Source organism: Prinia subflava, chromosome 2, assembly GCF_021018805.1.
Source record: "Prinia subflava isolate CZ2003 ecotype Zambia chromosome 2, Cam_Psub_1.2, whole genome shotgun sequence".
Lineage (NCBI taxonomy): Eukaryota > Metazoa > Chordata > Aves > Passeriformes > Cisticolidae > Prinia > Prinia subflava.
Genome location: NC_086248.1, coordinates 85432098 through 85444574, shown reverse-complemented (window position 1 = coordinate 85444574; position 12477 = coordinate 85432098). Strand labels below are relative to the sequence as shown.

Sequence of the window (12477 nt, the reverse complement as noted above, 5' to 3'; positions counted from 1 at the left end):
AGCTGGAATTTCATCATGTCTGTGCCTTCTCAGATCCTGCATTTCATGCCTGTGGACCAAAAATGTTGTCAAAGAGGAACAGCTTCCCTGAAACAACAGTCTCTTTTTCCTGTTCAGACACCTATTTTGTGATTTGATCCATAAATTGTACAGGTGGTGTCTAACAGCTCAGCATTAAACTAGTCTGCATTATTCATTGCAGAGCAGAGGACTGGAGTACTAATACTTTAAAAATAGACAAGTGCCACAGAAAGAACTTGAATAGTGCCACCAAAGATATCCATTCAGTTTCTCATTGCATGAAAAATATTACAAGCAAACTTTCGCCACAAGTTGATGTCCAGCTCTGTAACTGTACAGGCAACCAAGGGAGCATTTTCCTTTCCTTATTGCAAACTAAGATTTATTGATTTAAAAGTTAAGAATTACTTTCCTCTCCTACAGGTTGTTGATTTTCAGTGTTTCTCTTTCCTGCCAGTTTCTCTAGCCTTGCCTCTGGGCGCCTCAAGTGACTGAGTGTAACGTGATGCTGCTCTATCCCAAGAAGATAACTAAGTAAAGCACAATATCATCAGAGCACATTTAAGAGCCCAAACAGGGACAGTGAATGCAGAAGAGTAACTCCTCGTGGCTGTTTGCCTCTCTGCAGAACACAAGTGCTCACTGACAGGAGACTTAGCTCGAGAATGTGGTAGGAGCATCAGCTGAATAAATGCCCTAATGGAGGAGTTGAGCCTTCGCTGTGGTCGTAGGAAATGAATGAACCCTCTAACCCCCAATTAAGTTCATCTGAAGCACTGATGTCTCCCAGCTGTCATGAGATGCAGCTTATCAGCTAACATGCTTCTTATAAAGAAGAGGTTTCTGCTCTTTCTCTCCTTTTCTTCCATTAGCATTTAATGAAAAATGTAGATGTTTCTTTATTACCAAGCTAGGAAGTCTTTACATCACGAACCATACAGATAAAGAGAGCAACATGTACACATGTGCATGGGAATGTATATGCATGACTTCCAATGCCTGCACTTGCTGATATCTGTATCTGGGTGTGTATTTATATCTCTGACATTTGCCATCTGTTGAAAGCCTAACACTGGGAACAAGCATCTGGCACTGTTTCGTATAGTAGGGCCTTTTGACAGCTGATGCTGAGGAATGCTGTACCTTTGGGGATTAAGGAGTACTTAATTAGGACAAGGAAAACATACTGCAGAACATAAAATTCCTATATTGAAAGCAAGAGTTTCAAGGAACTCTGATGTGCTTTTCGTCTGGCCCACAGCCTAAAACCAACCCTCATTTCATGTACTCAGAGGGATCCCATCATCATATTTAGGGGAATTTAAAGGTGAAACATGCAAGATATTAAAACTGTTTCTTGATAATTCCACATCCAGAATATTATTACACATCCAGAATTGCCCAATTACAAACTCTGAACATAGAGAGAAATAGGCTGCGAGAGGTAGAAGGGTGTGCTGTGAGCACCATATGGTGTACTGTGGGTTACCCGCGGGTTAATAGGTGCAAAACATCGCAAGCAGATGTGACATTCAAGCTGTTCAAAGACTAAAATGTTTTCTTAGCTATTCATTGCCCTCCAGGTTAGAAAGTGCTTAAATTTGCTGTATTAAAGTTGCTGCATTTATCGCACTATTTCAGAAACCTCCAAGGATTGTCTTTGGTCATCTGTCTTTGCAACTCTTTGCTGGCTGAGGAGTGAGAAATGAAACAAGCAGGCATTTGGAATATTATTTTCTTCTCTTGCAGAGCAGATCACTCCCATGATTTGGAATATAAACAATTTTGGCAAAAGAAAATCTACCACCTTTTCAATCTCACATCATTCCGGGAAGAGATAATTCTCATTTCTTTGAGTATTTGTAAAGCATTGCTTTACAAGTGAATTAATCCCAGTTATAACCAAGTGCAGTGTGTAGTTTGGAGACATATCACATGTGTTTTCTTCCTCTAAGGAAAGTGGGAAAGTTTGCCGTTTGCTAGAGCTGGCAAACTCAGAAAGAAAATTTGAAACCAGAAATATCTTCCAATTCATGAATCTGTAAGGATATAAATGTAAGGAAGTAGTCTGGTCTTCTTTCCTATGCATATGTACATACATAGGCACACAGTCACACACACACACACACACTGTTATTTTCATTTCATACAACCACTTGGTTCTTAGCAGACATCAAATGAAATCCACATAATCACTATTTTCAGAAATTTCCATTTCGTCATCTTGTTTAATATTCTCCAGGATGATATTCTGGGGATTTGGGTTCGATTTTTAGCAGGACTAGCTGTGTGGAATGTAACAGGACAATCAGATCTTCTTCTTTCAAGCCAATGACATACATTTTTAGGGAAAAAAGCTAGTTCCACTATTATAAAACACATCAAAATATTAACTTACAGGAGTTACATATGCAGATGTCTTTAATTATTTCCATAGGCTTCACTTTAAATTATCTAGCACTCTTAATTTCTCAGACTTCTCTTATCTAAAGGCTCCTGTTGATCTCTGTTGTTCTCCTTACTATCTGCACTACCTTACCTTTTCACCTAAAACATGGCTGGTATAGCTGCACATCAGGCTACCCCATATTAACTTGTGAGACACCATATAAACTTCTTGGTGTAGACATTCTCTCTGCTGAGATGAGAGGACTAGGCCATCAGAGCTATCTCAGCTCCTAAATGATGAGCGAAAATGTTTATTGCAACAAGTGGGCGTCTTTGTATCATTTCATGAACCACTGATGTGCAGCTGGGCTCAGAAGCGAGGCAAGAAGGAATCCCTACCACATAGCAGCACTACAGAAGGATAATCAAATCCAGAGATGCTGAGTGAGGGACACACAGGAAAAAAGAGGCAAGGTAGAGATTGTGTGCAGAGAACCCTGGGGCCTTAATTGCACCTTGACAACAAGGGAATGGATACAGGATGCAACCCAAACTACAGAGCTGCCTTCAGCAGCTCTCAGAGGGGAAAAGAGGAAGCCACAGGATAATTCCAAAAGCCTGCTTTGTTGGTAGTGGAAGTAAGGCAGTGACTGGTGGCACCTAAAGGATGATCACAACCCATAAGCAGTTGAGCCCTCTCTGAGGGCTGGCCAACATGAGGCTCCCTGCCTCACCTCTGAGACCCTGAATCCTCTTCCTCTCAAGTAGTGTGGGCACCAAAGACTGTCGCTCTGCACCTGTTTAATTTTGCTCAGTATTTGCAAATCAGCTGATGTGGGTTGAGCTTCATTCATTAATGCTAAATGAATTAATATTATGATTAACAGTAATAAATGCAGCTGCTAGAGTGTGGAATTTATTACCTTGGTTCTTTGGCAACTATCCATTATTTTAAAATGGTATCTGTTGGCTTACTTCCCATAATTTTATATGAGAATGTGCAAGAGTATTCCTCTTTAAGAGAGAAAACAGTATGTGATATACTTGAAAATTCATGGCTGCATATGCTACTAATATTGAAGTTGAGCTCAATGTCTAAATTAAAACAACCCAGATGTCATGTTCAGAGCGAAGTAGCAACATAATAAAAAAGGTCCAACTGTACCACACTGGAACAAGGAAAAGAAAATTACTAACTCGCTACATGAACATCTTTAAGGGTTTTCAGTGCAACATAAATGTCCATGTCATCAATGGTTAATATGAACTGCCATCTGGACAGTTGGATTATGTAGATTCTGGCACTGGAGGTGTCATTCTCAGAAAGCGTGAGAAAAAACAGAGAGTTTGAAAAATATTCCAAACAAAGTTTGACTGAATCTCTCTTGAGAGAGATTATCATCTAATAATGTTGGTGAGCAACAATCTCAGCAAAAACCTACAGAGAGTCAGGTCCTAAGTCTAAAAATGCTACCTCTTCTGTCTGTAGATTTTAGATCAGGGTTCAGAGTACTCTAGTAATATAGACCTATAGAAATGCAACAACAGAAAAAGAGGTGAAATGCCTTTTACAAGATCTTTTCTTATGCATTCCAAATAGGTTCTTGAATCCTATTTTATACCTAAAATTGTTTGAAGTCAAAGACAGTTTGTGGGAAAGAAAAACCAAATATCTAAATATTAAAGACAATTTTAAAAACAATTACTTCTTAGGTTTCAAAGCAGACCACGGAATAACAAATAAATGAAAAGCAGGTACTTTTTTTTCCCCAAGGATGTTTTTTTACTGTACATTTTGTAGCCAAAAAAAAAAAAAAAAAAAAAAAAAAAAAAAAAAAAAAAGAGAGAGAAAGAAAATAAAGAAAAAATATTCTGATCACAGGGATGTCATTATCTAAAACTCCAAGTAGGAAACATGACAAATACAAGATCAAGTACACAGCCATGTCACAATATATCTCTGAACCTTAAAAAAAAATATACATAGCGTTTTTCATGTGTTATTTTCTCTGTGCCTTGCACACTTTCTCCACTTCTTCTACAAAATCATAGTAACAATGCGCAATTTCAGAATGATTCCCAACAGTTGATCAAACAAATAAATAAACAAATGACAGGACAGTTGCAGTAGCCAGCAGAATGTTAGAAATTGCAGTAAAATTGGTAAGGAAAATAAATTCTGCTGGATGGGACATGTATTTCTACAACCACAACAATACTCACTGAAAACCAATTTGAGAATCCGTTTACAACCCCTGAAGAGCTCCTGTTATAAGTACCTTCCTGAGGGTGAGAGACAGGGGAGTAGGAGTGCACCAGACTGGGAAGGGCTATATGTAATGGAGGGGATACATGGGACACACCATGGTCTGAGATACCCAAATTTAACTCAGCTTCTGTGGCTAATTTGGAGCATAACTAATCCCCTGAAATACACAAAAACTCAATTTTCCTGATGTTACTGATACAATCAAGACATGTCATGGTGACTGTAGAGATGGAGCTTTTGTCACAGTGGGGTGCAAATTTGTCATTTTAGTGGAGTGAAAGCATGACCTCTTCCAGAAGCCACTGCTATTCGTCGTATGGAGAGTTCCCAGGAGCTACTTTTGTTTTCCCTTTCTTTATCCTTTATTAGGGTATCCTCATAACCATTTTCCCCATCTTTGATAACAACATCCCTACACATATCAATATCTGCTGCAATCTGCCTTGACCATTGACTAGAAGAGGTTATGAAGGAGATGAAAGAAAGAGGATTTTTTTTTAATTTGTCCCTAGATTTAATTTTTCCTAGGACAAAAACTGATGGTATTAGAAGTGGGTTATACAGTACATCAGATATTTGACCTTTGTACATATCCTCCTTCCCATCTGGGGGATTTGAGAGGCTGAAAACAAAAACAAAATATGCATGGAAACATATCTTGTGTTGTGGGGAAAAAGCGACTCAAAAACAGTAAAAATCAAAACAGAACAGAAATAATTAAATACAACCAAAAGTCCATTCAACAATAAATATTGTTTGCCCAGATGTCACAGTTTAGACCATGAGATTATGCTGAACAATTTACTCTGATCTGTCCCTGTGGGTGCCCTGCCTTCACTTTTGAGAAAATCCCTTGCAATGACAACCAGATATATCCTAGCACCAATCATATCAACAGAAGTATTTCTGTGGTTAAAAAAAAAAGAAAAAAAGATGCCAAAAGAAAGAAAGAGAGAGAGAAAGACAGAGAGAGAGAAAGAAAGAAAGAGAGAAAGAGAGAGAGAAAGAAAAAGAAAAAGAAAAAAAGAAAGAGAAAGAGAGAGAGAGAGAGAGAGAGAGAGAGAAAGAAAGAAAGAAAGAAAAGAAAGAAAGAAAGAAAGAAAGAAAGAAAGAAAGAAAGAAAGAAAGAAAGAAAGAAAGAAAGAAAGAAAGAAAGAAAGAAAGAAAGAAAGAAAGAAAGAAAGAAAGAAAGAAAGAAAGAAAGAAAGAAAGAAAGAAAGAAAGAAAGAAAGAAAGAAAGAAAGAAAGAAAGAAAGAAAGAAAGAAAGAAAGAAAGAAAGAAAGAAAGAAAGAAAGAAAGAAAGAAAGAAAGAAAGAAAGAAAGAAAGAAAGAAAGAAAGAAAGAAGAAAGAAACCCTGTAAAATGAAATTTCTGCTGTTAAATCCCTTTTAATCGTCCTTGTTTAATCTTCTGTGAAGGTTCACCAAGAGTCTGAGTAACTTTTGGAAAGCAATGCTAAATACAACTAGCAAATTCCTTGAAACATTCACGCATGGTTTAGTTGGGGCCAGACAGGAATGGTACCATATGTGCCTATTCACATTTCATGACCCTCTTTTGTCTTTTACTATTCCTGCAACTTACTTGCTTGCCTATCTTTTTGGCCAGTACAACAGAAAATGTTTCCTCCCCTCTCTTTCCAATTGCGTGGCCCTGAAGCAAACCACGCTTTATAACACATGAGGGGAGAAGAGGAGGGGGAGACACTGATATTTACACCGTGCTTTCCATTACCCACTCTGAGCTCCCGAAAGTCCCTTTTGCCCCTGTTAGGTCATTGTCATCATATTGCAAAAGCATGCCGTTGACCGAGAGGCTCCTCTTTGTCCAAATGTTTGTTATCTTTTTTGGGTAGGTGCAACACTGAGATGTGGCAAAGTCCCCCATGTCAAAAGAATGGCTACGTTTAGTTTTGCCCTCCAGAGGCAACATGAGGAAGCTGCGCAATTTGGACTCTGTCTGGCCCAGCAGTGGCTCTTTGTCCGAGTGGCGGGCCACCGTGGAAGTTCTGGAGTCTGTCATTTCCTCCTTTTTCTGACATTTCAGTTCCAGGGAGGCAAAAGCTCCCATTAGCCGGTCAATATTGTGTTTTGACCGGGAAGGAGGCCTCCATTTACTGGACAATGTGCCCTGTTCACTTTGGAGGCTGTAGTTGTCACAGTCACGGCTATTTGCAGAGCTGGAGGAAGAGGAGATGCTGCTCCGCGCTGACTGACAGTTAAACTCCATAAGTTCATTCCTCACCACCACTTTGGGATTGACTTGGGGCAAGACTCCATTCTGAACTGGCTGTGCTCCGTTTGTCTGTGAGTAGACGTTGCTGACATTAGACATCTTCCCCTGGGAATTGTTGCAGACCTTGTAGCGCACCATGAGAATTACAATGAACACCAACAGCGTTGCCACAATGATGCCTCCAATGATCAGGATCATGGTCCCACCCAGGAACTGGCTGTGCATCGACTGGCACTGAGGGTAGTCTTCTTTGGTGAAGAACTGGGCGCATCCCACAATATTGGTGGCAGTAAGGGTTGTGGCCGTGTCATCCCACATTGCCAGGACACAGAGGTCATAGCCTGTTCCAGAAACAAGGTTGGTTACAACAAAGGCCTTGTTTGTAGCTGGTATCATCCTTGGGGAAAAAAAAAAAAAAAGAAAAATAAAAGAAAAAGAAAAAAATTGGTTACTCGTGACACAAAGGTAAAAGAGACAACAGAGATTAGAACAACATGATGTTAACTGTTCCGATTACCGGCAGAGACGAACCATAAAATTCAGAGCCCTAAAATTCAAACAAGCATTCCAGCTTCCCAGCTCCTGAGGTTCAACATCCCAGCATTCAGTAACACACAAGTTTGAGGGCCAACTCTCAACTGTACAATAAAGGGAATAAGAAAAAGCAGACCAAACTAAACTCAGGATTCTTTTTCCCCTCACTTGCCTCTGTCCTAATCTGAAATATATTCAAAACTAAACAAGTAACTTAGAATAAAAGCATACAAAAAGCAGTTATTTCTGAGTATGCAAATGGCCCTTGTGCTTGCTGAGTCTCAATGTAGCAATTGTCACATCACAGGTGCCTGAACATTTACTGCCTAACATCAGGAGGTTACTTACCTTGTGAAGGCAAGGGTCTACACTTAGTTTTCTCATTGACTGATAATGAAAGACAGGCAACTATTTCTCTCTTCTTCTCCACTCTCCCACTTACTTTCCCCATCCTCCTACTTCCCACTGTGGGAAATATCTCCTAAAAATGCAGCTAGCATCATCTTTGCCAGAAATTTATCACTGCAACCACCTTCCCGTTTGAGCGAGAAAGAAATACTGGCATTGACAGTATGGGCTGTGGAAGTGTGAGGAGACGTAGGAAGATATAGGTATGGAAATAAGAAGGTTTCTTTAAAATAAAAAAAAATCTACTCATGTATAAATCCATTTCCAAAAAACAAATAGCTAGGCTGAAACTGTGCTCCAAGTTGGGACATTTATGGACATTATTCTTTTCTGCCACAAAACTCAAGCAGTCATTTGAACTCATGTGATATTACAGCATGACTAGCATTCAAAGTTAGCAGATGGGAAAGAACATGGTCTTCCCCCATTTCAAACTGGTGAAAATTGCAGTACACTAGTGGAACACAGTGGAGAATCTCAGAGTTGGTGCCTAGTGGGTAGCCAAGAATAACACCAAAGAGATACCCCATGCATGTTTCTTGTTACTGCTATGCTAGAGGCTTGGGGGAGAGAAAAAAAGCTGAAATTAAAACAGCCTGGTATGATTCAGATCTGCAGGTCTTTTGCACCAGCAGCAAGGGAGTCCTACAGGCTCTCGGAACACGCAGTGATCTGGTGTGACTATTTGGGATGGCAAGGCCTGGGCACAGGAGCAAGGCAGACTCCCTGTGGGAGCGCCAGGCTTCCTTAGCCTCAAATCACTGCCACAGCCAGCACAAACTGCAGCTCTGCAGAGCACCTTCTGTGCAGTGGGAGGGAACAGACCTGCACAGAGAAGCAGCAACCTCAAGGCACTGCAAAGATGGTTTTCTGATCATCTTTGCATTTATGCATTCACGCCACTTACTCAACCCTTCGTCTCGCCACAGGCGAGGATGTGGCTTCTTTTTAAAAAGCAAACAAACACAGAAAAAAAAAAATTCTGTAAGGAAAAGAAATATCCATGAGAGACATTTGGAATATAAACATCATCTGTCAGGTTTGCTCAATGTTGTATTTGAAATTCTAGGCACATTTATCATCCTAATGGTGCTGTTTGACACAGATATAGACAAGCTATTCAGAATGAGCCAAGGGGTCATAAAGCAGCCCTCATGAAACACTCCAGATACTGTTATTAAAATGGTTTCCAAAAGTTGAAATATTTGGTCTCAAACTATTTCTAATTGTAATGCTTTCCCTGTGGCTCTGTCAACAAAACACCTCTGCTCACAGCAGACTGCATTTTGTTGAATTGTTCAAGTATGGTTCAAGCATACACCAAGGATGATAAATTGAATAACAGAATAGTATTGATCATCAAGCATTTGATTTTAAACCCTAGAATAGTTTCACCAATTTCTTCCTATCTCCTTCTGTAGTGCTATACTCCACTTTTCACCACTACTCCTAGACCAAAGCTTAAAAAAATCTGCAGTTTTTAAATAATTCAGAAGTTATTTCAATGTAAATCTCATTACAAACAAGTTGCACTGTTAGCAGAAAGAGTAGTCAGCCCTACAAACTGAGTCTTGGACTTGGGTCATGACTCTTGGAAAAACAGGACTGTATCACCATCTGTTAGAGTGGTTTCTTTGGCTTTGCACTGATGGAACACAGAGACAATCTCCGAGCAAGCAGCAAACACCTGGGTTTACACACTTTATAGCTTTGTATGTGCCTGGTCATCTGTGCATTTATGGTTTCTCACTACTTACACAAGCCTTCAGTCTGGCCTCAGGTAAGGATGTGGGTCTTTTTAAAAAGTGAACAAACATAAAAAATAGAAATACTGTTGTTCAGCCTCACACACTAATGCCCAATTTGAGTGAACACTGATAGCCCAAATCATTTACAACTTGCTTTCTTCACACACAATTACACAGAAGCTTCCAAAGAAATGTAACTGCCTAGAATATTTCAAGGACTGGTAGGTAGTGAATAGTTGCAAGAAATGCATAGCCAATCTGTTTTTGAATGTACAGAAGCAAAGTCGTAACTAGTCCTAAAGCTTGGACAGGTTAACTGTGTTGAAATGTGCTATAATAAAAACCTCATCTTAGCCTTAAAAAGAAACTGAGTCATTTCTAAATTCAATGAATTCTGGAAGCTACATCTGTGATAATATTGGGACTAATAATGTGTTTTTAAAAGATTACAGCTGTAATCCCAATTAAGGAAAAAGCAATCAACTCTCCAAAATCTAAAATGAAGAATTTTGGATGTTTCTGTAAATAAACTTTAAATGCTCTTGAAAAATATTCAAATTATTCTGCGAAGGAACAGCTAAGCATAGGAATAAGCAACAATTTCAGGAGTACTAGGAGCTAGTTTTCTATCTTACAGGAAAGGCAATCTTGTTCTCTTAAACTTGCCAGATTTTAAGAGTATTTTGGCATTGCTCCATGTTTCAGTCTACCCTTCCCAAACACACTGCCAGTCAGATATGATGGATGACATCTCTCAACGCTCCCCACATCTAAAATCGATGCAGACACATTTTTATTCTGGGATATTGATGACTCTTTATTAGATTGTCCCCAACACAGGTAGCTGCAAGATGCCACTTCAGTCTTTGCTTGGCTGCCTAGGAGGGGGTGTCTCCTCATGGCTGCTCCATACGTGCAGTGCCATTAATCATGGACCACCACGCCCTTAACTCTGGGACTCAATAGCACAGAGCTGCTGTAAACCTAAGAGGGGCCAATAAAACTGGCTCTAGGCAGAGACCTTGCAAGGCTTTGTCCAGTCCACTCATCACCTGAACACAGAAAGTTGTTTTCAGACAGCAAGGATCTGGTGCACTGGAGGTCAACAATAGCTCTTTAAAGTCGTCAGCTTTCAGAACTCAGAAGATCCTGGTGCTCACTTGCCAGCCCTCATATAGCAAACATACTTAACAGACGTGGCATCTTGAAACAACAAGCTTGATAGTGTCCACCTGCTCTTCAGGTCAGGGTGACCTCGCAGAGATGATTCTTATCACAAAAGAGGAATAAAGATCTAAATTTGATACAAGCTTTTCTTCAGGAAAAATGTCACAGTTGAATAAGTGCAGGAGGAGATCAACTAACAAAAGACTTGCTTATAGATTGTAGGTTGTGAAAGGTTTTAATCTATCCAGTTTAAGGAGTCCTGGAGCAGTGAGGACTGGGAAAGCAAACAAACACAAAAATATGTTAACAGGGAAAGTGTAAATTTAGTTCCAGCTAGGTCAAGACAAAATTTGAAAATCTTATGGAAATTTCACTGTCCAGACACATAAGACAGTAATTTCTGCCTTTCTCATTTGGTTTATTCTCTTTGGAGTAGGAGGAGCAGGCAAATCTCTACATTCCTGCCACGATTTTGTGATCTGATTCTTAATCTGGCTTCTGAATGCTATTTGAAAGTCAAAATATCCCAAAGATACATGTCTTAACAAGGTTCTAACCTCTCTGAAAATCCTGCCTCTACAAGGAATGAAATGAGGATGGGGTCTTACAACTGACCTTCTTAATTTACAAGAAAAAGCCCCCTTCTCTCACCCTTTGGTACAATAGCTTTAGTTACTGGAAGAGGAGGAGACCTATGGCCAGGATTGGGGCATGGCATAAGTGTCTGAATAGAACAGCAGTGGACAGATGCTCCTTGGAGAGTTACTGTGTGATGAAGAGCTGTGAAGCCGTGAGGGTTTGCAGGGCTTGTTCAAACAATGCATTCCCTTCAGTCCATGGAGATTTGTGTTGCATTTTGTGAAAGCACCAAAATGAGCCCATGAGACACTTTTTACAAAAAGGGAAGGAGAGGGCTAGAACTCTTACTTGAAGTTCATGTTATTTTGTATCATCACTAAAATGTCCTTGTTATGTCCTTGTGGACACAACATACAGAAAGCAAGCAATTTTGTAATCATTCACTTCGGTGTGTGGTGATATTAAGAAAATTAGAAAATAAATTAGTTAGAAATAAAGGGGAAAAAGGTTTGCTGCAGACTTCTGTCATAATCCCAGATGTAAGTGAGCACTGAAGCTTGCAGAGAGGGAACTGTGCTGAGAATTTAGGATAACTGAGTTTTATTCTTCCTTTATCAGCTTCACTGATATCAGCCTCCACTTTATCAGTAATTCTCAGTTCCTGAGAAATCATTTTGCTGTACTGTAAGGCTCCTCATTTATAAAATGGAGATAATGCCAGCAATCTCCTTTTAAGAGAGGCCTGTAGTGTATCGGAGGAAATTAGTAGATATTGTGATTACACTGTAATATACAAACGGTTCTTTTCTTCTGCGTAGCACTGGGGATTAGCAGGACTGAACTGTTGGTTAATACTCTGGTTATGCAAAATAGACAAATTAGACAAAACCCAGATTAGCTTAATTGGCTAGGCAATTCTCTTCCTTTTCTCTATCAAAAGAAGGATGTGATACCATCTAGCTTTAGTTTAAAACCGCTTTAATCACAGAACTTGCAGGGACCTTTCAAGGCAATTTCTTTGGGAAGGTACTTGCAACTAACTTCCAAGACTCAGTTTTATAGTAATATGCTGGATTATGTTGCTTTTTTAATAGGGTTTTTTTTTTTTGTTTTGTTTTTTTTTTTTA

At 39.5% G+C, this 12477-nt stretch overlaps 1 protein-coding gene across 1 annotated transcript in view; it reads right to left on the bottom strand.

Annotated features, from left to right (window-relative positions):
* Nucleotides 1–1473: 1473 nt before the first annotated feature.
* LRFN2 (leucine rich repeat and fibronectin type III domain containing 2) overlaps nt 1474–12477 on the bottom strand; it is a 40134-nt gene continuing 29130 nt past the window's right edge. Inside the window, exon 2 of the mRNA XM_063390848.1 lies at nt 1474–7311. Coding sequence (XP_063246918.1) covers nt 6393–7311 — 919 coding nt within the window. The 3' untranslated portion in view covers nt 1474–6392. The remainder of the gene's footprint in view (nt 7312–12477) is intronic.